This window comes from Phoxinus phoxinus, assembly GCF_949152265.1.
Source record: "Phoxinus phoxinus genome assembly, chromosome: 20".
Lineage (NCBI taxonomy): Eukaryota > Metazoa > Chordata > Actinopteri > Cypriniformes > Leuciscidae > Phoxinus > Phoxinus phoxinus.
The window spans coordinates 22,791,097-22,818,073 of record NC_136895.1 but is presented as its reverse complement, the minus strand read 5'-3'; the positions used below and the strand labels follow the sequence as shown (position 1 = coordinate 22,818,073).

Here is a 26,977-nt window from a genome sequence, read left to right as displayed (position 1 = left end):
CACTTTAATGTTTGTGTTGGCTGTTTCTACATATACAGTAAGACAGTTGTGATTGTGATTATGTTTTATTCATTGTATTGACAATGAAGTCCCTCAAAGTCTCCTACTGGCTGACACAACACATGCAGATAAGGGTCCAATACTTTTCTATTGCCTGATAGATGATAATAATTTGTACAATATTGTGATCTGAGCATAGTGTTATACATATCATAGGGTAACGTGGATATATCTATAAGCTAACACTGGTCTCTCATCAAGACACCTGCCCTGGTCTCCTCACACCACAACTCAATTTCTCGATCTGTTTAATCCTGGCCTGTCCTGCTCTCTTGACTGCATAGCAGGCTCATAATTAAATTATATGGCTGAGGTCCGTCATATCATACAAATAAACATTTACAATTTCCTCAGCGTCCGGACTGTCATTGCGATCCATTGCTTTCCTATTGTTTACTTTGAGCGGACTTTGCATTCGAAAATCCGTCTCTGCATCAACATTTTTAACGGGCGCTTGTGAAGGGCCTGATATAAAACACGCAGATCCAAGATCGGTCCTAACCCACCGCCTTTTTTGGGTACAATGAAGTAAGGGCTGTAAAACTCTGTCTTCATATCAGCTGGAGAGACTGGCTCCATCGGGTTCTTCACCAGCAGGGCTGCAATCACTGCCCGTAGGACAGGAGCATGGACCATGGTGCAACACTTACCTGGCTCCACAGTTGGGCAGGGGGTGCGTGAAGATCTGTCCTCGAACCGCACACCGCTGACAGCTGGTGATGGGTGAGTGGGATGATAGCGGCAAGGCACAGCATCGCACACTGCCATCCTCGCCATATTGGGACCCAAAGATAAAGGAAACTGCTCTTTTTAAAAACCGGGGGAAGGAGTGGTGCAGTCACTGTCTCCCGAAGTGCTGATTCCTCTATCGCCGTGTCGCCTGTCTCAGGAACTGCTTGCCTTGACATTTTGCAGGTCTGGCAGGGGCTGGGAAGGGCTGTGCCACTTTCCAGCGGCCAAGCCACTGCTGCCGTGCCGGAACGGAGGTGGAAGCCACAGGGGGGTAATCTCGGTGATTAGCCGACGGCAGGGTGGAGACAGCAGTGGCCTTGTGCTTGATCGCCTCCGTCTGCTTCTCGCCGACAAGGTCAGCCTGGGAGATTGGGGAGTCGAGAAATTTATATTTGTCGGTCTGCCTCATATCTGGCAGGTTAAGCCATAGGTGCAGTTCCTGGACCACTAGTGTGGACATCACCCGACCCAGGGGCCGCACAGTGACTTCCGTCGCATGTAGGGCTGGAGGGCCATGGCATGCAGGGCGGAGGCAGCATGTCCAGCGGCTCTTTAAGCCTTGGCCATAAGCATGGATGAGAACTTACAAGCTTTTGGATGGGAGACGCAGATTACCCCACCAGATCTCCACGTACTCCTTGGCCCACCTCACCATCGAGGGTAGTGAGGGCAGAGAAGGCACCAGCTCGGTTTTGAGTAGAAAAAGATGCCTTCCATGACCTGGTAACCTCAGCGCCCCCGGCCAATCATCCAGCCTTGAGTGTTCGGGACACAGTCAATGCTCTCCCCAAAGGGTGCAAAAATTCAGCAACACAGCTGAATTTTTAGGAGTCTAGCCCACCCTCCAATGCAGTGATTATGATGCAGTGTGATTAAAAGTGTTATTTATATATACAATTATTATATTTATGTATAATATAAATAATATATACATATATATACAGTAGCCTATATACATGCAAATATTTCCCAAATATATACATGCATATGTGTGTATTTATATAAACAAAATAATTATACAGAGTACATACACGTGTATATATTATGTAAACACAAACTTTTATTTTAGATGCAATTAATCACTAATTGCTCTGTACTCTGGGTTCAGGCCGAATACCGAGCCCGGAGCCCTCTCCTCGGACTGCACGCCAAATATGCATACCATTTATTCTATCTAACTTATTTGTAAGTGTGAACTCGTGAAACACATGGGTGGAATAACACCTTTAAAAAGACACAATGACTACGTTTACATGCAGCCAATAACCCGTTCAAAACCAGAATATTAGCAATAACCCGGTCGCGCACGGCCATGTAAACACCGGCAAAAACCCGGATATGCTCATATCCGGGTTTTTAAAACCCGGGATATTATACCTGGGGTACCCCTTTTCTAACCCGAATATTTGGTCTTGTAAACGCGTTTCGGCATATCCCCATCAAAATGTGTGTTCTGCGCATGTTCTATTCGCAAGGAATCTTGGTCTTTTGAGTAGAGACGGTGCATAAAAAACCCGCATGCAGTAACGTTAAAGCGGAAGTAAACAAGTCGAGGTTAACATGGCGAGACGCAGCACAGCACCACACTTTTGGAGCGAGGAGGACACCAATTTCTTCATTAGTGTGGTGAAAACCAAGAATATAATGTCTTTTATTGACGGCAGAAAGTACCGAGATAGTGAGATTTACAAGAAGGTGACCGAAAAGTTACGCGAAGCAGGGTTTGTACAGACGCCAGACCAAATCAAGTACCGCTGGAAGACTATCGCTATCTGCCCCGAACTATTCATTATCCACCTGCTGTTGTTGTTGTTGTTGTCTTTGGATACAGGAAGAAGAATCGGAAATGACGCATATTGCGTCTTAATGTTGTCCGTACGTCCAGACGCTAACCGTGCGTCGCCGTTTACATCGGGATATTGGCGACTGATTACACATTCCATACAGGAGTAACTCTCTCTGCTCACGCATGTAAACGGGTTATCCCGAATATTTCAGAAACCCGAATAGTGACCTTAACCCGACCATAAACCGAATTTGAACAGCTTGTAAACGTAGTCATTGTCACACCCGTGACAATGCTTATCGGGTGGGGGGCTTTGGCTCGTTTAGTTTACATGAGTGACTGATAGGGAACCATGACAACCAATGAAAGCATACTTAATGAAAATAAAACTGAAATCAAAATTGAACGTGACATTATCCCGATTCCTGGCACCATGAGAGAAACAATAAAAGTAAAAGGAGGGTGGGGGACATAGCAAGGTCGACGGGAGAAAACTAAAGGTTAGGTTTTGCAAATTTTTTGAATGAAGGATCAAAAGGATAAACAATGCAGATTTATTTTTTACAGCAATATTTTATCATATTTACCAGGGGTGCCAATAATTCTGACCATATACGTGTGTGTGTGTGTGTGTGTGTGTGTGTGTGTGTGTGTGTGTGTATATATATTTAAATATAAATAAATATAATTATGTATTATACTGAGTGACCTCCTAATTTTCTCATTTGTGAAAGATCGGGCTCACATGTGTCCAGCTATGTGTCTATGAAGAGTGACCATTCAAAAGGTGATGGACCAAACTTCAGTAAGAATTTGAAAACACCATCATCTACCAAAAGGTATTTAATTGTTGTCTTATTGTTGCTACACTTAGGGCTCTTTCACACCTACCTTGTTTGGTCCGGACTTTAGGACTTTAGGACTTTTCAGTTTGGTCCGAATCAAAATTGCAGGTGTGAAACCTCCCCCGGACCACGGTCCGGACCAAACAGACGAAATTTGGTCTGATGAAAAGAGGTAGTCTCGGTCCGGATCAAACTGAACAAAGGTTTGGTTCGTTATAGTGTGAAAGCATTTTCTGTAAGGTTCGGACTTTCGGACTATTTACAGGAAGTTCCGGTGGTTTCCGCGTAGCTGAAGAAGACAAAGCTAATAGGAAAAAATTAGCTGTGGTGCACATGGGGAGAGGAGGAAACAAGGTTTTTATTTGAAATATGGTCTGACGACATAAGAAGTCAACTGGAAAAACGCTTGCAGTCTTCTCCTCCTTTCCTGCCGGCGACGATCAAAGGTTCACACAGCGAGGACGTTCATTTGGCGAATTTGAACTAGCCTCGCGTATAGTTGGTGCTGCCGGTAGTAATACCATAATAATAACAATATAGTTTCAACAATATGCGTCTGTTCATTCATTGTTGTCAAACTTACCCGCCGATTTGACAACACGCTGACGTCAGACGCACGTCCGTGTACAAACCAATCAATGTCGAGATGCAGCCCACATAGACGATGACGACAGGACGCAAGCATGTCATGTAAAGGTCTTTAGTGCGCTCGCATAATTGCAGTGTGAAACCAAACCAAAACTTACCGAATGTATAAAATGTATCAAAACATGAACTTTGGTTCGGACCTTGGTGCGGACTTTCAGGTATGAAAACGCCCTTAGACTGTAAGAAAGTATTTAAATAAATATTTTCTTAAAACCTTTAGATATGTTTTCTTAAAGCATTGTGTTAATTAATTTTCTAGTGTCACAGTTGAGAAAATAATAATAAAACTGTTTTGTTTTAAGTAAATTGTATTTATTAACTTAATTGCAAAACTAAATCTGACTTTTCTTTACTCTCTACTCTTTGTGTTATTAGTAAAAGATCCGGCTCACATGTATCCTTCAGTGAAGAAACACTGTCACAAACCAAAAGGTATTCCACATGATTTATGTTACATTATTTAAATTATGCTATGTATTATATGGTGGAGACAGAGACCGTTTTTGCAGAATGTGGACAATAAAGTAAATTGAAACCAGAACTTGAATGGATAAATGCATGGTTATTCCTTATTTAATTACCATTTGCAACTTCTCTTCAAAGGAGACTGAAGTAATTCTTGAAGTAAAACGTTTTTGTGTGTGTGTGTGTGTGTGTGCCATAAGTGTAAGATCAGGCTCACCTGTGTCCATCTCTGTGTCTGTGAAAAGTGACCATTCAAAAGGTGATGGACCAAACTTCAGAGAGGAAACACCATCTAACAAACGGTAACATCTAACTAAAGACTCAAATACTGTACGTGAGCTGTTGTGTGAACGGTTGACAATGTAGCTGGAAGAATTTCCTGTAGTCAAGTGTTTTTCTCCCTGCTCTTTGTGTCATTAGTGCAAGATCAGGCTCAAATGTATCCAGATCTGTATCTGTAAAGAGTGACCATTCAAAAGGTGATGGACCAAACTTCAGAGAGGAAAAAACACCTGGCAAAAGGTACTTCATATGTTTTGCATTACAGCGACATTAACTTATCTTCTTTTACAAAGCTTTTTCGCTTTTTTAAGCTTTTACGGTTATAAAAAAACAGATTTGTGAACATAAGTAGAACTGAAGGTGTGAGAATAAACATGAAACAGACGTGATCGTCGTCATGCGGTGAATCCAGCCAATCGTGAAACAGTTATGTCGTCATCAGAGCTCCTGCAGCCGCTCTGGAGAAGCTGAATGCACAAGTCAGCTGATCTCAATTCACTCTCGCGGTACAGTCACGTGGTCGTCGGCGCTGTTTCAAGACATTTTTCTAACCGGCATGCGCTGCTTCAAGTCAGCCGCCAATCGGTCTACTCAGCGCTGCATGAAGTCGAACAAGCCTGTAGCAAAAGGAGCACATGACAGGATCACATGACGAGATCAGGGAATCACATGACAAAACCAGGAACATAAGTGTAACAAATACAAAATAAAAGACATAAAAACATGAAATTGAACCCAAAACCAAATGTGACATATCCTCCCAGCAAATAGCTGCTCCATATGCCAATGGCTCACCCACCCAAAACACAAACAAGATCAGGAGGTTGGTGGATTGGAGGAGGCCCAAGGGGAGGGATGGAGGGCCTGGCCCGTGGATCAGGTGGCCATAACAGAGCCAGGAGCTACGGGGGCAACCTGGGTAGAGCTGGCTATGACCACCACAGTGGAGTAGTTAGTCGCCATGGCGGATTTGATAGATTGCAAGGCTATGGCGAAGCAAGAACATGAACAACCTTTATGACCGTAACATAGGGCATAGAATGTTCTTGGACGTGAAGAGACTCTGGCATGGCAGGTGCTGCAGAACAGCGAGGTTTCTCCTCTGCAATTCCCGCACTGAATGATGAGCTGCTTAACAACAGAGCATGATTGATGTATTGCGCTAGCCTGGGTTTCCCCATACTGCCTTTGCGCAGCGCGATTTTATTCACGCTGAAAGGCAGTCTGGATACCATGGACCAGATTTTCGCCTCATCTAGGGAACCAATCACAGAACGGGGAGGGAGCAGCAAGACGATGACGACACAACTAAGCAGTTTGTTTATATCCATATATACCTTCGACCCTCATGTTTATCTTGCACAAACGGCAATAGTCGCTGAACGTCATTGTTTACACAAAAATATCTTACCCATCGTCTTCTTCCTTGTCTAATTTCTGTCACTCTACATACGTCACCTGGTATAATTGAAACGATTGGCTATGAGCTACGCACACGCGCTTTTGATAGACATTCTTAGCACCCAATAAACGGCGCCAGGCATTCGTAAACCACGCCTCAAATACGAGAAAATGCACATGTGGTTCCCAGACCCAAGTCTCAACGAGAATTGGGTCTGGCGTTAGCCAGGCTAGTATTGCGCCAGAGACCAGAGGATCTTTCCCCCAGGAATCCACAAGCAAATTGATTAATTTAACCCCCTGCAAAACAATGTCCCGAAGGGCGATGTCATTAAAATCCACATGGTTAGAGAGTTCAAGAAACTCATCAACGTAGTCCTCTATAGTCCTGTTTCCTTGATGTAGTCAAAGAAGACAAACTGCAGGGTTAATTTTAGGCCTAGCTTTCTGTAATATTAATCCTCTGAAGGCAAGCTGTAAGTGAGCAGTTTATTGAATCAGAATACAAGACAAACCCAACAAATAGGGATGGCTGACGCGAAACCGACGTTCCGAAGATGCGTGATTCAAAACACCCATGTCACGTGACTACGGCTAAATGAAGCTTCGGAGTGTTTCGACAGGTGGCATGGTCCGCCGAATCAGCGTTTGATTGACAGGGTTGGGAACAGACCACACAATCGCACATCTGTATAAAAGTTAAGTCAACGCATCTTGACCTTCTGGGTTTTTGTGAGAGGAGTTTGATTTTGAGATAGCGGATTTTTGGTGATATAGTGACATTTATAGTGCGATTTGTTTAGTTATATTTAGGCTTACATTTAAATTTACACATTGACTGATAGGCTAGAGACAGACAGAGTATACATATAGTGACACATTAATAGATGCATAGAAATATAGATAGATAGATAGATAGATAGATAGATAGAAATAACATTATGCACAGTGAGGAGCCTACAGGTTACAAGCTTCACATATTAGAAAAATACAATAATAAAAGATAAAAAAAGTTTAATGGCTCGTTGTCAAGGTTGTTTCAGATCAACACCTGCAAGTGACCACTAGGTGTCACCGTTGAGACGGGTGTCTGATTGTTTCGAAGCCCCGACACAATATGGCACATTTGCTTCAACTGTTTTATTGTTTCACGAAGCCTCGATCTGCCCACCACTACAAACAAATACAAGACAAACCAAACAAAAACATGACAAACTTGAAGACTTGACCATGACTTACACTGACCAGACTTCACTATGAACAGAACAGGCTTGACAAACTCACTAAACAATAGGTTACATCCACACCAAATCTAGACAAGTAAACAATGGAAATGTGTGGGCTATATATACTCAAGGACTAATGACGTAACAAGACACACCTGAAAGTAATCAACACAATGACCCAATAAGAAAATTACACCGAAACAAAGGAACCAATCAAAACAAAAGCAGACTGAGATGAGGGCCGTTTCTCAATATGTGTTCTTGTCTGTACTTGTGTTCTTGTGGACTTGTGAAACGTTATCCGTCGCTGCCCAAGTACTGTCCCAATTCAAAAGTTCACATCTAGCCAAGTCCAGTTCAAATCCCCGGATGTGTTCTTGATCCGCCCCTTTTACCAAGGATGCATGTAGAGGTGACTTGTGCAGACTTGAGACAGACAGGTATCCCAGAATGCATCTCCTCCCACCAGCAAGCGTCAATGGCAGAGGAGAAAACCCGCGTAATATCAAAATACTACTGTTATCGTGTCACAAAATGTAATTCTAAGAGTGTTTCAATCGAGAATGTAGTTGTTTAAAGCTCAAATCTGTGGTTTATTTATAAAGATAGCGCCTATTTGAAAAATTTATCTGACGTTTTCGGAGTTGTGAGACCCAGGCGATCACTGGGCGCTCAGCGCTCAATAACCCCGACTGGACCAGCTTTTCCTCGGCTAGTGCTTCTGATGTTTGCCGCTGGCTCTGGTGTCTCTAGTCTAGAGGTTAAACATGAGATATAATTCGTCTTGTGTATCTAACGGGCGATCTTTGGTCTCATTAATCTATAATTTGTTCCATGGCAAATCGTTTTGGCTGAGGGCAAAGTGAAGTTTCATAATTTTATATATTTAGGCTATTTAACTTGAGCTATATGCTATTTTAAGCTGACTTATGTTTGACTGAATTGTTTGCTTTATTTATTTTTATTTATACTTTTATACTGGATATCAGATCATTAAAACGGACATACAAAAAGAGTCAGGGTTGTGTAATTTTATTTTAGGCTATATTTGAAAATATATATAATAGCCTATTTTTTATATTTATTTTATTATACATTCTCTTCACTGTACATGTATAATAAAATAAAATGACACAACCCCGTCTGTTTTTTAAATGTCAGTTTTAATGTTCAATAATGTTTAATATTTTTAAAATGAACGCAAAAAGAAGCAGGGTTGCATATTATTTCGTGTTGTTATGCAGTGAAGATAATCAATGTGGAATTGAAACTCAAAATAGAATTCAAAAGAATTGAATTGAATTATACCATATTTCGTTTTATTGTTGCCTAAAATATACATAAAGAGATAACCGGAGTAGCCAGAGCGTGCTGAGTGACGCGATCAAGAACGCCGCTGTCCCATTTGCAGAATAACCGGACTTGCGTCCTCTCGTCCTCGGGAGTTCGTTCTCCTAAGTCGAACTTGGCAAGTCTGAACTACCAAGGACGCAAGTCCGAAGTTTGCGTACTTGGTATTGAGAAACGGCCGAGGATCCAAGTGCAGGGGTGTTTAATGAAACTAACAATAACGAACATTAAGCTGGAACAAAATAACACTGGGAACCAATGACGCAAAATAACACTGGGAACCAATGACGCAAAATAACACTGGGAACCAATGACGCAAACGTCTACATCAAACAACTGACCAAGAGCAATTTATGCACATGGGCTATTTATACACAGGGGCAAATAAGCTTAACAAGATGAGTTAACAAGACATAGCTGGGTAAGATTAACCAATAGCGAAAACTACAAACATTGCCACAGGAACAGGGAATAACACAAAAGTTCAGACAAGACATGGGGAATTACAGAACCCCCCTCCCTTAAGAGTAGCTTCCAGATGCTCCCTGGTAAGCAAAACCCCATAACAAAATCCAGGTGGTTGGTGGAGCGGAGGTGGAACAGGGGGATGGATGGTGGGCCAGGTCCGTGTAGTGGGAGAGGGTTAGAAGACTGAAGTAGATCAGAGAGCACAGGCAGAACAGGTGGTCAGGGCTGAGCAAAATGACTAAGATGGAGCTGGCGGTGCTGGTGACCACTATGGAGGAGTAGGCAAAGCTGGTGACCACCATGGTGGAGCTGGTGGAGCAGGGGACCACCACGAGGATGGCTTCCTTGGCAATTAGATCATGAGTTCATTTTGAAAGAGAGTTCAAGGAAGGCTTCCTTGGCTGTGACAGAACAGGGGCAAACAGGGGGTTCAGGAATGGTCTCCTTGGCCATGTAAGAGCAGACGGAGAGTTCAAAGAAAGCCTCCTTTGCTGTAGTTTTTCCATCTACCCATCTAATTCCATTTGCAACATCAAACCTTTTTCAAATGAGACTGAAGTATCTCCAGTTGTAAAGTGTTTTTTTTTGTCTCTTTATCATTAGTGAAAGATCAGGTTCACATGTGTCCTCTGTGTCTGTGAAGAGTGATCATTCAAAAGGTGATGGACCAAACTTCAGTGAGAAAACACCATGTAACGAAAGGTATTTCATCTGTTTCTCGAAGCGTCTTACATGCGATCCATTGATTAATTATTATTAAATAAGTAAAATCTATCGTCACATGTAACTGTAACGGGGTGTGTGTCTATATAAAGCAAAGGAAAATCCAAAACAAACACTTTATTTAAAACACAAAACAAACACGCAGAAGATCACAGGAGCAAATGACAGAACCAAACCAAAACAGAACAACAGAGTTAACTTGCATGGCTGACACCGCCGTCGGTGTATGAATGAGTGAGTGAATGGGTGAATGTGAGGCAATATTGTAAAGCGCTTTGGAGGCCATTGGGTCTGTGAAAGCGCTATATAAATGCAGTCCAAAAAAAATACAGAACAGGCAGTCAAGTATAAATACATTCCATACGGGGCTATGTTGCATCTAAGTACCATTTGCAACGTCAAACCTCTTTAAATGACACTGTAGTATCCTGTAGTAAAGTGTTTTTTTCTTTCTGCTCTTTGTGTCATTAGTGAAAGATCTTTTTCACATGCATCCAGTTATGTGTCTATGAAGAGTGACCATTCAAAAGGTGATGGACCAAACTTCTGTGAGAAAACACCATCATCTTCCAAAAGGTATTTGTGTTCTTTTTATTTATCATAAAACTGTTTTTTTAATCAACCACCTTTATGTACCGATGAAGTAGGTAGCAGTAAGCTGCTGGTTTGATAATGGTTCTGTCAAGACCACTATCGTCAAATACGATTGACAATTAGCATACAGGGCCTTATCATACACCCGGCGCAATGCAGCGCAGTTAACATTTTCACGTCCTGCGCCACGTTGTTTAAATAGTAAATGCATTTGCTCCCATTTGTGCGCCCATGGTCTGAAAAGGAAGTGTGTTCAGGTATGTTGTTTCCACGTTGCTATTTTGAGGCAACTGAAATAAACTGTCATTGATCAACTGAAACCTGGTCTGAAGGGAATGGCGCAATATAATTTTTTTTGTAAATTAAAGAGCACGTTAGTAATGTGTGCCTGTAGGCGTGTCCACAACACAGGGATGTGCAGTAGCACACAAACATCCCAAATATTACAAATAAAAAGTATTTCAATGTAAAAGATTAATATTGTGTACATAAAGAAGATATGATGGAATCCGGCTTGTCCCGTTGATGATCTGCTTGTGCGCTTTAACCTCGCGCACGAGCAGATCGATTTGTTCTCTGGAGACACGTTTACTCTTTCTGCTTGCAAATTCCACCATGTTAATAGCAAATCCGCCATGGTGCGAGCGCAACTTGTTTTTAAGGGAATGGGAAAATACACTCTGATAGGTCTTTTGCACGTTACGCCCAAAACACATCCATTACTCTTTAAGAGAATGGGGACAACCCTTTTAGACCATACGACGGGTGCACTGACCATTTTTCTCGTTGTTAAACTAGCAAAAGTGGATGTGGACACTCCCTAAGTGCACTTGCGCCGTGTGCTGTAGAGTAGACCGTGCGCTTAGATCGTTAAAATAGGGCCCAGAGTTTGGATTGGCGGTATGGTTCTGTTCTGGGCAAGAACTCCCTGCACATCCATGCAGCCTAGCATAGATAAGAGCAGGGAGGGCAGCAATAACCCCCCTTAGGGTAAACAGAACAGAACCAACATGAATGCATTGCAAATATCATTAATTCAAGATTTGAATCATAATTCAAGAATTTAGTCTAGTTCAAAGGGAAATCAGAATGCCAAATCCTGACTGACTAGAGGAGGAGCTGCGGATGGAGGAGGGTTATTAGCTCATGAGAAACATGATAGTTGTTGATAATACTGAAGGAGCTTATATATGGATGCTGTGATAGGTGTCATATTCCTATAGGTAGACATGGATAAGAGAGTCAGCTGATGCACGCTTTACTAATGTGAGCTGCCAGAACTGACGCTACTCTTGATTTTGGCCAAATGAAATTGACAACTGTGAACCTGTTCATTTTTATGTGATTTTCTTCTTTGTGTGTGTGGTTTAGTAACAAAGGGCAGAAGACTACAGTAAATATTGGTGCAGAATTTACACGGTGGGAAGCTCTAAAAGAACAGAAGAAATTGAAGAGTGATGTGGAACTGGCATCTTTTCTTCTCAACAGGTTAGAACACAATATACCTTACATTTTACAATTTATTACCATAAATTAACCTTAATCTTAAATGGATCTACTTTGTCAAAATATGTAAAACACTCTTTTAAGACTTAATAAGCCATGTTATGCAACATGTTTTTTTAATGTAATATACCTGTGCCTTTTAAAGCACACTGACTGTGTGCAGTGATCCATATACTGTATACCGCAATATACCACAGTTTACCATTCACTTCCAACAAATGAATCTTTGTTTAAAATGTGCAATTAGTTTTTTTTTTTCAGACTTAATAAGCCATGATATGTAACATGGTTTTTCAATATAATTTACTTGTGCCTTTTGAATCAAACTGACCGTGTGCAGTGATCCATATTAATATAAATCACACTAATAATTTTTGAAAGTTAAATTCAGCACCTTGCAGTGAGATCATAAATTTCAGTCATCAGGGTCAAGTGGAATATACTGTATATGTCTCCACAAACTCTACTCTTTCTTGTAACTGAGCCATTAGTATGGATTGAAATGCAAAAAAATCACATTTGTTTTGCTACCAGGGTTCAATTTGAGAAATCAGACACAGACTTAAAGAGTTACCGCTTCCGGAGGAATTTCAAAGAAAATCTCTTTGGGATATTCCAGGTAAGTAAAAAAACAAGTTATTGAACAAATTTAAATCTGTATTTAATTTTTATTTTTAAAACTTAAATCATAAATAGAATCATGCTAACTGATGTTCTAACAAGCCCTAATTTTCAAATCTCAACTCAAAAATAAGTCGAACTCATGACTTTAATGGCAGTGAATAAAAAAAAAACACATGAACTGAGATACCAAGAAATCATGTTGATTATTGGATTTGATCCATACCAGATAATAATATGTAATAATATTGTTATATTATATCGGCAAAACAGATTTGGCAAACGCTCCAGTGCATATTTGCGTTTCCGCTCTGGAGAACATCAAATGTATCTATTTACAATGTGTTTTTGCAGCAGTGAGCAATGTAGCCAATTACAGACATTGTTGTTGATCTCATGAACACAATGGCCAATCAGAGGTGTTTATATTAGTCAGAATCCACTCACCGCTCAAAAGGCTTTTTATTCAGTGCTGAGTTATGCCAGATTGCGAAACCTCTCATTAACAAACAAGGTGTAGACACGATGTAAGTTAGAGATTTATGTTGCATATAATCTTAAATGTCCCTCTGTAGCCTACACTGCTATGGTGGAGCCGTTGCTCAGTCTTCACCTGCACTTTAACAGAATAGCTCCAATAATTTCAGAAGCACCCTCAGTGATTTGATTCTGGAACCAGGCCTGCTGTTTTTGTTTTTGTATTCACCACCACTTTACCTAACGTATGGTCAATATTGTCAAACGAAATGAGTGCATTTTACTGTTGCTTGCTTGTAATGTGTACTACAAGTAAATTGTTTACATTTTAAACATGTTTTAAATGTATATGACAAAGGGTATAGGATTTAGTTTCTTTTTTGGTATGACCCTTATTTTTTCCTGCTTTGTTTTCAGGATCTTGAGAACAAAATAATAATATTTCTGAAGAATGAGCTGGACAAGTTTAAGAAAATACTAAAAAGAGAGAACAGACAATACTTTGTGCAAGACTTTACAGAGGAAATGCGTGATATTAAAGAAGCAGCTCTTGATATGTCACTCTACTTCCTGAGAGATATGAAGCAAGTTGAGGCTGCAGATGCTCTACAAGGTAAGAGTTTCATGGGCATAACAATCTGTCATTGTTACTTATAAAATGTACAAGAGAAAATGATGCATATCTGTTTTTTGTTCTCGTTTGTGTGTTAGATGAGCTGGTCCTCCTTCATCAGCGACCGCTAAAATCAAACCTGAAGAACAGGCATCAATCTGTATCTGAAGGAATTGCAAAGCATGGTGACTCCAAGCTTCTGAATAACATCTACACAGATCTCTATATGACTCAGGGTGCTAGTAAACAAGTCAATACAGAACATGAAGTAAGACAGGTTCAGGCTGCTGCCAGGCGGAATGAATCACAAGAGATACCAGTTGAATGCAAAAATTTGTTTGAAGCTCCTGAACAAGACAAGGAGATCAGAACTGTACTGACAAAAGGAGTTGCTGGCATCGGGAAATCCATTTCTGTGCAAAAGTTTATTGTGGATTGGGCCGAAGGAAAAGAAAATCAGGATATTACTTTCATATTTCCTCTTGCATTTCGAGAGATGAACTTAAAGGAGAAAGAAAAACAAAGCTTAACAAGTCTTATAAGTCAGTTTTTCCCAGAGATAAAAGGACTAAACCTAGCAAGAAATGATAAATTCAAAGTCCTGTTCATCCTTGATGGATTGGATGAATGTCGCCTTCCTCTAAACTTTGATGGCAATGAGACGTGGCGTGATGTATCGACACCAGCCTCTCTGGATGTTCTCCTGACAAACCTCATCAATGGAAATCTGGTTCCTTCTGCTCTCATCTGGATCACCACCAGACCAGCAGCTGCCATTAAGATTCCTCCTGAATGTATTGACCGCGTGACAGAAGTACAAGGATTCAATGATGCACAAAAGAAGGAGGAATACTTCAGGAAAAGATTCACGGATGTGGATTTGGCCAATGAAATCATTGATAATGTTAAACAATCAAAGAGTCTCTTTATCATGTGCTACATCCCAGTCTTCTGCTGGATTTCAGCCACTGTTCTCCAGAACATTTTGGAAGAGAAAATAAATAATGACAATCAGGAATCAAATACTAAAGACACTCCCAAGACTCTGACACAAATGTACACACACTTTCTACGCTTTCAGATCCAGCAGAGCAGACGGAAGTATGATGGAGAATACACACCAGATGTTTCCTGGGATAAAGACGCCATCCTTTCACTGGGGAGACTGGCATTTCATCAGCTGCAAAGAAACAACCTGCTCTTCTATGACACAGATCTGGAAGACTGTGATATTGATGCCTCTAAAGCATCACTGTATTCAGGCATGTGTACCCAGATCTTTAAGGAGGAAAGAGGGATCATTCTTGGTACCACTTTCTGCTTTGTTCACTTGAGCATTCAAGAGTTTATTGCAGCCCTTTATGCACATCTGTTTCTAGACCTAAAGAAGAAAAGTGTGTTCGTTCAAGAGTCTGCAGAACAGGAGAACGAAACCATGATTGATTTGCTCAAGACTGCAGTGGACAAGGCACTTGAGAGTGAAACTGGACATCTGGACCTTTTCCTTCGCTTCCTCCTCGGTCTGTCACTCCAGACCAATCGTCCACTCTTACGAGGACTGTTGACACAGCAAGACGACAATGACCAGAACTACAAGGAAATAGTGCAGTACATCAAGAAGAAATTAGACGATAATCTGTCTCCAGAGAGATCCATAAATCTGTTCTACTGTCTGAATGAACTGAATGATCAAACTCTGGTTAAAGAGATTCAGACTCAACTTAACAAAGGAAGTCTCTCTGCTGATCTTTCACCTGCCCAGTGGTCTGCTGTGGCCTTTGTGTTGTTGACATCCGAGGAGGAGATGGAGGAGTTTGAGCTTCAGAAATTCAAGAAATCAGACGAGTGTCTCTTTAGACTGTTGGAAGTTGTGAAAATCTCCAAAAAAGCTCTGTAAGTAATTTAGAGCAGAGGTCTTCAACTCGGCCTTGAAGGCCCTACAATGTTTATATCCGTATATATATCCGTATAAATATATATATATATATATATATTTTGCAGAGGAAAACAAAATAATTTAAACTAAATTCTGCAAATATTTTGCAGAATGTCAAGTGTGTATTCTGCATGCATCTATATAGTATGCATCATCATTATGTAAAATTGACAGATCTGTGCTGCAGTTCTATGGATGTTTTGCCCTCCAGATCTCTGTGCGAGTCATGTGACAAACTTTGAATACTTATGTCGCCCACATCAAATCATCATTAACTCGCAGATTCTCCACCTCTACAGACTCATTAAGACAGTTAAATCAAACTAAACTACTTTTCATTAAAGATGACATTTATTTTATTCAATCATGTTTGTTTGTTTTTATGTAGCAGAAGATTGTCAGTGTAGCCCACCACCCTATATTTATTGTTTGTCTAAATTTAATAAATGAATTTTAAAAAATATTTGTATATAGAAAATCTATTGTTTGTATTAAATTTAACCTAGTAATTTAATCATTTCTAAATAATTTATTTTAGGTTAAACGATTGTGACTTAACAGACCAAAGCTGTTCAAGTCTGGCTAAAGCTCTCGAATCAGATAACAATCTGGAAGAGCTGAATATGAACAATAATAATCTACAGGGTTCAGGAGTAATTCATCTCTGCTCTGGACTGAAGAGTGTAAAGTGTAAACTGGAGATACTGAGGTAAGTTGTGTGACAGCAGACAAAAGGTGCAATTTAGATATCCTTTACAAAGTTTGTGTAAAAATAATAGATTTCAATACCATCAGTTAATTAATATAAATTTTAATGACTAATAATTAGTTTACTACTATAACACAGTATCTACTTTGTTTCAGAAAAAAATATGATGCGATTGGTGAAAACCCACCACATTTTACCTATTACAGGTTTTGATACAATATTTCAAGCTCTTTCCAAATCTGTTTTTATTTCTTTCCATATCTGTTTTTTTTTTCTTTCATCGTTTGTCGGTAACAAAAGTTATGGTTATCTGAAGTCGGCTGATCGCTATGATTTTCAGGAGTTGAATTTTGAGAAATACAGGTTTAATTAACTGTCACGTCCTGCTAGAGGGACAATGGGCGCTCTTTTTTTTATTGCCTTTTTCTCATATCACATATTTAGTAATCATCATAGATTAGGTATCATTCGAAAGCTTACGAACTCAAAATTCATCCTGTGAAAACCATTTTCAAATTGGACGATTGAGAGGCGAGCAAGATATTTTAAGCGAGCAGCTACGTCAGACTCTGTTGTTCTCTTGTGCTTCGCTCCGCATCTCACGATAACTTAATAAAAAATAAAAAAACTAGTTGTAGTTTACTCAAGACATGGCGGGAAATGCACATTGATATACCTTTATTCTGTTATGTGTTAGGTGAACTGTCTTTTATAGTGTTAAGAGAAGGAGATCCATGGGCGATTCTTTTTTTCTTTTCTTTTTTTAATAAAAAATTGTAATATTGTAATTGTAATACTTTTTTTTAATTATTATTTCCTCACACCTCTGCTGTGCGTGTTCCTTAAGGGAAAGACACAGTCTTTTCAGCTTTCCACTATAAATTTCTATTTTTCTGCACTAAACTAGTGAATTTTGCCTAGATATTCAGAGATTATAGACAAGATGTTATAGAATAATAATTTAATGATAACCCAATTTTGACAAAAACTGACATTCAATCTATTTTTTAGACCTTACTGAAAACTTACCAGCGCGACATCCTCTGGGTTTTCCCAGATCGCATCACACATGGTTAATTTACATCTACTTCAGTTTGATGGATAAGGAGAGTTAATGGAAGTTCACCATAATTAATTCATGAAACCTACAAAATTAAATTTTCGATTTACAAGTTGTAGATCTATCTGCTCTGCTTTTTCTATATTGTTGAAGCCACATGATTTATTACATAGCAAAATGTTTGTGGCAAGGTTTAAATTGAAATTGATGAATAAGAATGATTTCGAAATCCAGTTAGCTTAAATTCAGTAGACAAAATGGTAAAGGTCTGATAGATATGAGAGATATAAGAGCTGTGCAATAAATCTCACTCCCTTGGCCTCAAAAGGGCACTAGCAACTGCCTTCGCTAGCGTGCCTCTCATGCCGGTGAAGCCGATTTCAATCAAATACATTGAGAAAACTTTTTTTTTCAGGCTCAGGCAGTGTGCACTAACAGAAGAATGCTGTTCAGATCTGGCTTCAGTTCTCAGTTCAGACTCCAGCATTCTGAAGGATCTTGACCTGAGCAATAATAATATTAAGGATTCAGGAGCAAAGCTGCTCTCTGATGGACTGAAGGAGAACTCTAAACTGGAGAAACTCAGGTGAGTTAATGTCTAACATTTTGATGTCAGACTCTAACTCTGTGTCTAACACTGGGCATTTCGTTTGTCTCTATATTCAGTGATCAACTTTTGACTGAAATCTCTTTTCTGTAGACTCTCAGACTGCAGTATCACAGAAGAAGGTTATAAAGCTCTGGCTTCAGCTCTGAGATCAGACCTTTCACACCTGATAGAGCTGGATCTCACAGGAAATGATCCTGGACAATCAGGAGTCGAGAATCTCCTTGATGTACAACATAAACCAGACTGTAAACTCACAATAAGGTGACACATGATAAAATAATACAAAATGAATGACATGCAGGCAATTTACTTGATAAAAGTGCTGTAGCATTGAAATATTTCAATAAAAGTAAATTCAAGATTAACCATTTCACACTTGTTACATTAGAATCAAACATCAAGCTTAGTTAAGAATTGCATTAAATTTGGTTCAATCTCCATTCTGCAGGTTTTTGAGTCCTGAAGCAGAGAAAGTCTGTCAGAATCTGACTGATATTCTGGGTAAAAACTTGTTACTCCTGAGAGAGCTGAATCTGAATAAATGTAAACTGGGACACTCAGGATTGAAGAAACTTATTCCCGTACTGGAGGATAAACACTGTAAACTCAACACACTGATGTAAGTTATATCGTTGTTATGATGACAAGTTCAAGTGCTTTTAAACCTGCATTTTATTTATTATGTGAAAAGAGTGATGAATGAATTGCTATATGTTTCTTTTGTATTTGCATCATCATTATCAATTGACACTTAAAGTAGTATTTAACACATCTTTACTTGGGTAATACTGATGCTTAGTTTCCTCTTTACAGTCTGAATAACACCAAGGTAACAGAAGAAGATTGTAAAGCTTTAGCTACAGCTTTAAATTTAAATCCTTCAAATTTGAAAGAGCTGGATCTAAGTCAGAGTATTCTCGGAGACTCAGGAATGAAGATCATCTCGTCTCTGTTTGCAAATGTAGAGTGCAGACTGGTAAAGCTGAAGTAAGTAAATCTAAATGTGTAATACAAAGGCACAATATTGAATTAAAAAAATATTTATTCATATCTCATATGGATGTTTAAAATCAGTAGCAAAGCTATTGGTTGTATAATTGTACGCATAGCTTAGATTTGTATATTATCACTTAGTTATCTTTGAGGTTCAAGTATGTAGCGTTTAAACCCTATTGTAATTATAAAATTTTCCAAGGATCAGCATTCTCACCAAAAATTTATCAGGCCGACCAAACTGTAAGTTGTAGAGAGTGAAACTTTGAGGGATGGAAGTACTCACATCGTCTACAACATCACCCCAATCATCCTGATGGTGCCGCTACAGCGATCAAAAGTGCGTCATGGTTCAGACAAAACTCCTAAACCGTTCGTCACAGACTCAAGTGTATTATATCGTTGTAATCCTTGGGTCAAGACAAACCTCACCCAAATGTTTGTGTAATTTGGATTTTTTTTTTAAAATACTTTTGTGAACTAGTCCTTGGTTTTTCGCCCGGTCGCAACCAAACCAGTGCAGACTCTGAGCCTGTAGTCTCTGGAGTCTGACTGTCAATAATTATTGGCTTTCCCTCTTGAACGGAATGAGATAATTACACCAAACTCAGTACACCCATATACAGTTTTGGCCTGTGGTCACGAGAATAAGGACGCAGCGACTGGCCTCTATAAAAATAAAAATAAAAACACACATGAAGAGGGCTATAGCTACGCAACCGTCTGTTTGATTGACTTGAAAACTGATATGCTGTGTCCAAGGTGCCGCGATTGTCTACGAGAACATTAGCATATTTCAAAAAACATGGCCACTGTCGGCCAATGAAGTTCGAGCGGCTGTCAGACAAGGTTAAAGGAGGCCGATGGGAACTAAACTCACTGGGCCTGTTGGACTCAAGGTCTTAGAGACCTGTGAGAAATTCGAAAGAAATCGGCCATTGGAGGGCACCTTCACGTTTTTCACGTTAGTAAAGGATTGTATATCAAGCTATTTTTCGCTACACACCCACTTCATTCATATGGTAAAACTCCTCATTCTGAGGAACTTTGCCTCTAGAATCACCACTGTCAATTAAATCTTTCATTAAATATTGGAGATTATTTCAAAAACCTACTTTCATAAACTAATCCTAGGTTTTTGTCTCTACCTCGATTACTGTGAGTGGCGAGCAGGACGAGGTCGAGGGACGTGAGAGGACGGCGCGAGACCGGTGGCGTAATTAATAATGAGCGACACCTGCTCGACGCGCCAGTCTCGATCTTCACTGTCTTCGCTCATCCTTTATGCTTCCGCTCCTCCGTGAGAGAAATGAGACCGGCACATCGAGCAGGTGTCGCTCATTATTAATCACACCAGGGGTGTCGCGCCGTCCTCTCACGTCCCTCGACCTCGTCCTGCTCGCCACACTGTGAAAAAGCTCAAACGTATATCTCCTTATGCCGAGTTCACACTGCACGATTTTCAAAGAAGTTCGGTCACTGTTCTTTTCACACTGCACGACTATCTGTGGTATCAATCAGTCGCTGCTGTGCTCACACTGCACGATGGATCGGCGACAGGAGGTTTCTCACTGCATGACTTTACAAAAGAAAGAATCGCCAACAACTTCTGTCTGGTCCGCAAACTACGTTTCACAAACAAACACACGCGAGAAGTGATAAGGAAATAACGCAAGATCACATGTGGGTGAGACGGGAGTTCTCGTGCGAGACTGGAATTGTTATTAAAAATTATAGCCTGCAAGAAGTTTGCGATCCAAATTGTCTGTGCGCTGATCTGCAGCGAAAAGTAGAAAAAGAAAAAACGATTATGCAGGAGGTAAGTTGGGGTGACGCGGGGAGAAAGGACTGTGTGTTCTGCAAAGAGAGTTGGGGGTAAATAAATAATTTTACAATGTTCTGCTGTTGCTGCTGGTCAAGCCAAATGTTTGTGCTTTGTTTCTGTTTGATATAATTATAAATATATATTAAAATACTGATATGTGGCCGTCGGTGTGTGAATGGGTGAATGTGAGGCAATGTAAAGCGCTTTGGTGGCCATTGGGTCTGTGAAAGCGCTATATAAATGCAGTCTATTTACCATTTACCATAACTCCTCCCGAACTCCCCACTGCTCTGTATCTTGCTCTCTCATTGGCTGTAGGTCATCGCCGATGTAGTTTTCAGTCAGAACACTTTCACACAGCACGATTTTGAATCGCCGACAGGTCCAGGTATTTAGCATGCCAAATATCTCAAGGCTGTCGGCGACTCATCTGCAATTCTCTCAGATCGCGTCTTTGCTCATTCACACTGCGTGAATGTCACTCGTGTGAACGAGCACCGATTTGCCTGTGATTTCGGGCATTTGTCGACGATTTCTCAAAACCTGTCGTCGAGCGAAAATCGGGCCTAAAATCGTGCAGTCTGAACTCGTAAATAAGTAAATAGCCTGTTTTGGCTGTAAATGGTATTTTCCATCAATGATCGGTGGTTACAGGCTTACCAAAAAAAACATAATACCTTATTACGCATATGTGCTTTAAGGCCTTAAAGCGTTAGAACCCCATTATTTGCTGTTTTTCATTATGTGTATTTTTCACATTGTTTCTACAGGTTTAATCACATCTGTATTACTGAAGAAGGTTGTGCTGCTCTGGCGTCTGCTTTTAACTCAAACCCTTCAAACCTCAGAGAGCTGGATCTGAGTGAGAATAAAATAGGAGACTCTGGAGTAACACAAGTCTCCAGTCTACTGGGAAATTCACAGTGTACACTAGAGATACTCAGGTCTGAATTCAGTTCATGTAAACATTAATCAAAGTTGAAGCCTAAAGCTGGCCGGTAAAAAAAAAAAAAACATTTTAAAATGTTGGTAAACATGCATGCATTGGTGCACAATATGCATGGAAACATTATACAACTATTGAAAAACATAATAATTTGTTTTGTTTTAGGTGCTGGACATTATGAATGTCTTAATGGTGTAGTGCTGATAATGAAATATTGTTTTTATTAAATGAGTAATTTATTAAAGTCTTATTATTTAGACTTTCAGACTGCAGCATCACAGAAGAAGGTTATAAAGCTCTGGCTTCAGCTCTGAGATCAAACCCTTCACACCTGATAGAGCTGGATCTCACAGGAAATGATCCTGGACAATCAGGAGTGAAGCAGCTCGATGATTTACTACAGGATCCAAACTGTCAACTGAAGACACTGAGGTGAGACATTATGAAATAACAGAAAAATTATATGCAGGTGAATTGTTTTTAGAAATATTATTTAACTAATATTGTCTGTTGGATCAAAATAAATTAAATAAAAAACATTTTACACTTATTTCCCATCATAATCGGATGCTGTTTTTCATTTCACAAAGTTAATTCATCTTCCCTTTCGCAGGTTTTTGGGTCCTGCTGCAGAGGAAGCCTGTCAGTATGTGAATAGAATTGTGGGTAAAAACCCGTTACTCCAGAGAGAGATGAATCTGAGTGGACATAAACTAGAAGACTCAAATGTGAAGATGCTCGCTGCTCTTCTGCAGGACAGACACTGTAAACTCAACATACTCCAGTGAGTATTTTATATTGTTACTCAAAGTAATCAATTTCAGAGTCTAATCGAATACTGTTATTGCTGTTCTTTAAAGTTTTGGGGTGCTATTAAATAAACTATCATATTGATTTATCTCTCTGTTATTGTGGCTGAAATAAACTGAATAATGCTTCCTGTAATTGTTTTCTTTCTCTTCAGGCTGAATAATAACAGTATTACAGAAGAAGGTTGTGCTGTTCTGACTTCAGCGTTTAATTCAAACCCTTCAAACCTGATAGAGCTGGATCTGAGTGGGAATGAATTTGGAAATTCAGGAATAATGAAGATCTGTCCTCTGCTGAAAAATGCACAATGCAGATTGGAGAAACTCAAGTGTGTATTTTTATTCATCAACATTTCTGAATGTTAATATGCATTTGTAAATGTCCCTTTTATCAGATTTACTGAAAATAAAAACTACAGAGGCTTAAATTTCATATGTACTCTTTTCACCTCAGTTTCACTATTTGGATAGTGTGACTTTTCACGTCTCTTATTTTAAATATCGTAGTCAATTATGTAACTGCATAAACTATGTAAATGTGGTTTAGTTCAAGTTGTTCCAAGTTGTTTTTCAGAATTTATTTATGAGCCCGCAACTAATCTCTGTCCAAACTTATTTTTGTTTTACAGGCTTTCAGACTGCAGTATGACAGAAGAAGGTTATAAAGCTCTGGCTTCAGCTCTGAGATCAAACCCTTCACACCTGATAGAGCTGGATCTCACAGGAAATGATCCTGGACAATCAGGAGTGAAGCAGCTCCTTGATGTATCACAAAAAACAGACTGTAAACTAACACTGATGTGAGTGTCTTAAAATGATATAATATTTAAATATTTATTAAAACTGCAAATTGAAAATATCCTTTCCATCACATACAATATGGGAAGGAACATAAGCATAAGCCATAAACACATTGGTTTAACAAAGCAGAAGTGTTTAATCAGTTACCAAACTTGTGCACAAAGGATATTTGTGTTCCTTTTACCAATAACAATGTCTGTCCTTTTGAAACTGCATAAAATCAAATGTTTTATACAATTTTAATAAACATTTAAAATACTGTTGAATAATATCACCTAAAAATACTGTTGCTAGAATTTATAAATGTGCTCCAAAAAACCCGAAATGAAAATATTGCACTTAGACACTAACCAAACACTATGTACATAAACTGGGCCCATTAAAAAAGGAAGAGTGCTGCAAAAGGCTTTCAATTTTAAGATTATGTGATATAAAATGATAATCTACTTTGTTTAGATTTTTGAAAAGTCCTGCTGCACAGGAAGTGTGTGACTATCTCACTGAAGTTCTGGGTACAAGTCCATTATTACTGCCAGAACTGGATCTGAGCGGAGATAAATTGGAAGATCTAGATGGAGAGAAGCTCTCTGCTCTTTTGATGGACTCTCATAGCAAAGTGGAGAAAATAAAGTGAGTAAACATGATTTTATGCAGTATAACTTTTCGGTTTATTTATTATAAAAGACTGTAAGTCACATGTGTGAGCAGATATGAAGACCTGCTGACCTGATGTGTGTTGAATATGTGCTGAATAATAAATAATGCTGTTTTTGTGTTTAGGCTGAATAATTGTGAGCTGACAGAGAAACGCTGTTCAGTTCTAGCTACTGTTCTCTCCTCCAAAACCATCCTGAAAGAGATGAACCTGAACAACAGCCGTCTGCTGGACTCAGGAGTCAAAGAGATCTGTGAGGGACTGAAGAGTCCTGTGTGTGATCTGAAGATACTGAAGTGAGTACATTTCACCATCAGCTACACTCAACACCACAGCAACCACAGGAATATGACTATTTGATTATGCGCAAAAGTTCCATCATGTCTTCATTGATGCTTCATTGATTTTTATAATTATTATTATTATTTTTCCAAGACTCCGTAAGTGTGATCTAACTGAGGAAAGCTGTTCAGCTCTGGCTTCAGTTCTGAGTTCAAACTCCAGCAGTCTGAAAGATCTTGACCTGAGCAATAATAATCTGCAGGATTCAAGAGTAAAACTGCTCTCTGACGGACTGAAGGAGAACTGTAAACTGGAGAAACTCAGGTGAGTTGATAATCGAACACATTACATTTCTCTAAGTCTTTTGTCTCCATATTCAGTTATCTTTTTTATCTTTATTTTTTATCTCTCTTCTGCAGACTTTCAGACTGCAGTATCACAGAAGAAGGGTATAAAGCTCTGGCTTCAGCTCTGAGATCAAACCCTTCACACCTGATAGAGCTGGATCTCACAGGAAATGATCCTGGACAATCAGGAGTGAAGGAGCTCAGTGATTTACTACAGGATCCAAACTGTAAACTAAAACTAAGGTGAAATAGGATAAATTATAAAAAATGCATTACATCAAAGTATATTCACGATAAACTTATCGATATTTATCGATAAACACGATAAAGGAGAACTCAAGATAAAATTAGGTTGCTGCTGGATGAGGTTTTAGTGAGGCCAGCAGGTGGCACTCACCCTGTGGTCTGTGTGGGTCCTAATGCCCCAGTATTGTGATGGGGACACTATACTGTCACAAGCACCGTCCTTCGGATGAGATGTTAAACCAAGGTCCTGACTATCTGTGTTCATTAAAAATCCCAGGATGTCCTTCGATAAAAAATATGCAAATTTGCATATTTTCCTCTGTCCATCATGGCCTCCTGATCATCCCCATATACACTGATTGGCTTCATCACTGTCTCCTCTCCACCAATAAGCTGGTGTGTGATGTGTTTTCTGACGCACTATGGCTGCCGTATGCCTTCTATGTAAAACACTTAAAGTACTGAGTGCAAAGTGCTAAATAAATGTAACAAATTATCAAACTTTGATAACTGAACTGAATCCTGCTTCATCTTCTCTTCTGCAGGTTTTTGGGTCCTGCTGGAGATGAAGCCTGTCAGTATGTGAAAAGAGTTGTGGGTAAAAACCCGTTACTCATGGAAGAGCTGAATCTGAGTCAAAGTAAACTAGAATTTAAGAAGGTCAGGCAGCTTGCTGATCTACTGCAGGATAAACACTGTAAACTGAAAATAATTCAGTGAGTATTTTACATGGTTTTCATATTTTAATTTTGCATTAAAAAGAGAGAGAAAAAGAAAAAGAAATGTACTCAACCTCAAGTTGTTCTAAACCTGTATGAGGTTCTTTCTTCTGTTGAACATGAAGAAATGGTCCCCACTGTCTTCCATAATATAGAAAAAATGGTAAAACTTTACAATAAGGTTCGCTAGTTGACATTAGTTGACATGAACTAATAATGAATTGCACCTATACAGCATTTATTAATCTTTGTTAATGTTAATTTCAACATTTACTAATACTTTATTAAAATCTTGTGCACATTAGTTCATGCACTGTGAAGTAACATGAACTAACAATGAACAGCTGTATTTCTATTAACTAACATTAACCAATACAGTAACAAATGTATTGCTCATGGTTAGTTCATGTTAGTTAATACATTAAAAGGGTCTTGACATGTTTTTTTTATTTTTATTATTATGTTCCCTTAGGTGCAATTATAGTATTACTATAGTTTTTTTTACAAAAAACTTTTAAAATGTAGTGATTTATTATGACCTTTTCCCACCTCATCCTCTGATTCAAACAGTCTGTTTTGGGGGTGTTTCCCCTTTAAGAGTTCAGTGTTAACGCCCACTGCTATGATTGGCTAACGTCAGTGCCTATGCATCAATCATTAACGCCCCCAGCCAGAACATTTGCGGATTCAGCGTATTTAAAAAGTAGTTTAAAGTTTTAAATACATTACTTACAGTTTGCGTCGTCGTTGTTGAGCCCAGAATAGTCGGAACGGACTTATCTTTGAGCAACAGTTTTCTGGCAAAGCCAGCATCATTTTGGGATTTGTTCTCAAAACAGTCATCCTTCAAATGTGTATAGAACAAACGCTTAAACTAACACTGCCGTGACTGAGACGTCCGCAAAAAATAAAGTGCATCCATTTTTCCCTGACGACTGGATCTTTCGCAGCGTATTCAAAGATGTTGTTTGTCCACAGCCAGGAACAGGACATCTGTGGCATCGTAATTTCCCTGTACACAGACCCACTCGCTGTCCGTCGACTGAACACTTGTGAGGCGCGCAGCGCGCGGGCGCGACAAAGATACGAAATGAGCGTAGTTGCCTTGCGCTTTAAGCGTAGTTGTCTTGTGCTGGAGGCGGTCTATATGCAAACGCTGGTACGTCACTTTGTACCGTGACGTCACTTTTTACCATGGATCCAGAACGAGCTGTATTTAGAGCTTGATTAAATAAATGATTC

General features: G+C 39.4%; 2 protein-coding genes across 2 annotated transcripts in view; both read left to right on the top strand.

Annotated features, from left to right (window-relative positions):
* LOC306988932 (uncharacterized protein) overlaps positions 1-26,977 on the top strand; it is a 198,748-nt gene that overhangs the window by 87,755 nt on the left and 84,016 nt on the right. The window contains exons 33-45 of the mRNA XM_079594151.1: positions 18,203-18,373; positions 18,561-18,731; positions 18,926-19,099; positions 21,701-21,874; positions 22,135-22,308; positions 22,490-22,660; positions 22,841-23,014; positions 23,315-23,485; positions 23,943-24,116; positions 24,267-24,437; positions 24,577-24,747; positions 24,843-25,013; positions 25,562-25,732. Coding sequence (XP_079450277.1) covers positions 18,203-18,373; positions 18,561-18,731; positions 18,926-19,099; positions 21,701-21,874; positions 22,135-22,308; positions 22,490-22,660; positions 22,841-23,014; positions 23,315-23,485; positions 23,943-24,116; positions 24,267-24,437; positions 24,577-24,747; positions 24,843-25,013; positions 25,562-25,732 — 2,238 coding nt within the window. The remainder of the gene's footprint in view (positions 1-18,202; positions 18,374-18,560; positions 18,732-18,925; positions 19,100-21,700; positions 21,875-22,134; positions 22,309-22,489; positions 22,661-22,840; positions 23,015-23,314; positions 23,486-23,942; positions 24,117-24,266; positions 24,438-24,576; positions 24,748-24,842; positions 25,014-25,561; positions 25,733-26,977) is intronic.
* LOC306988939 (NLR family CARD domain-containing protein 3-like) overlaps positions 1-26,977 on the top strand; it is a gene marked incomplete at its 3' end in the record, with an annotated part of 80,949 nt that overhangs the window by 4,487 nt on the left and 49,485 nt on the right.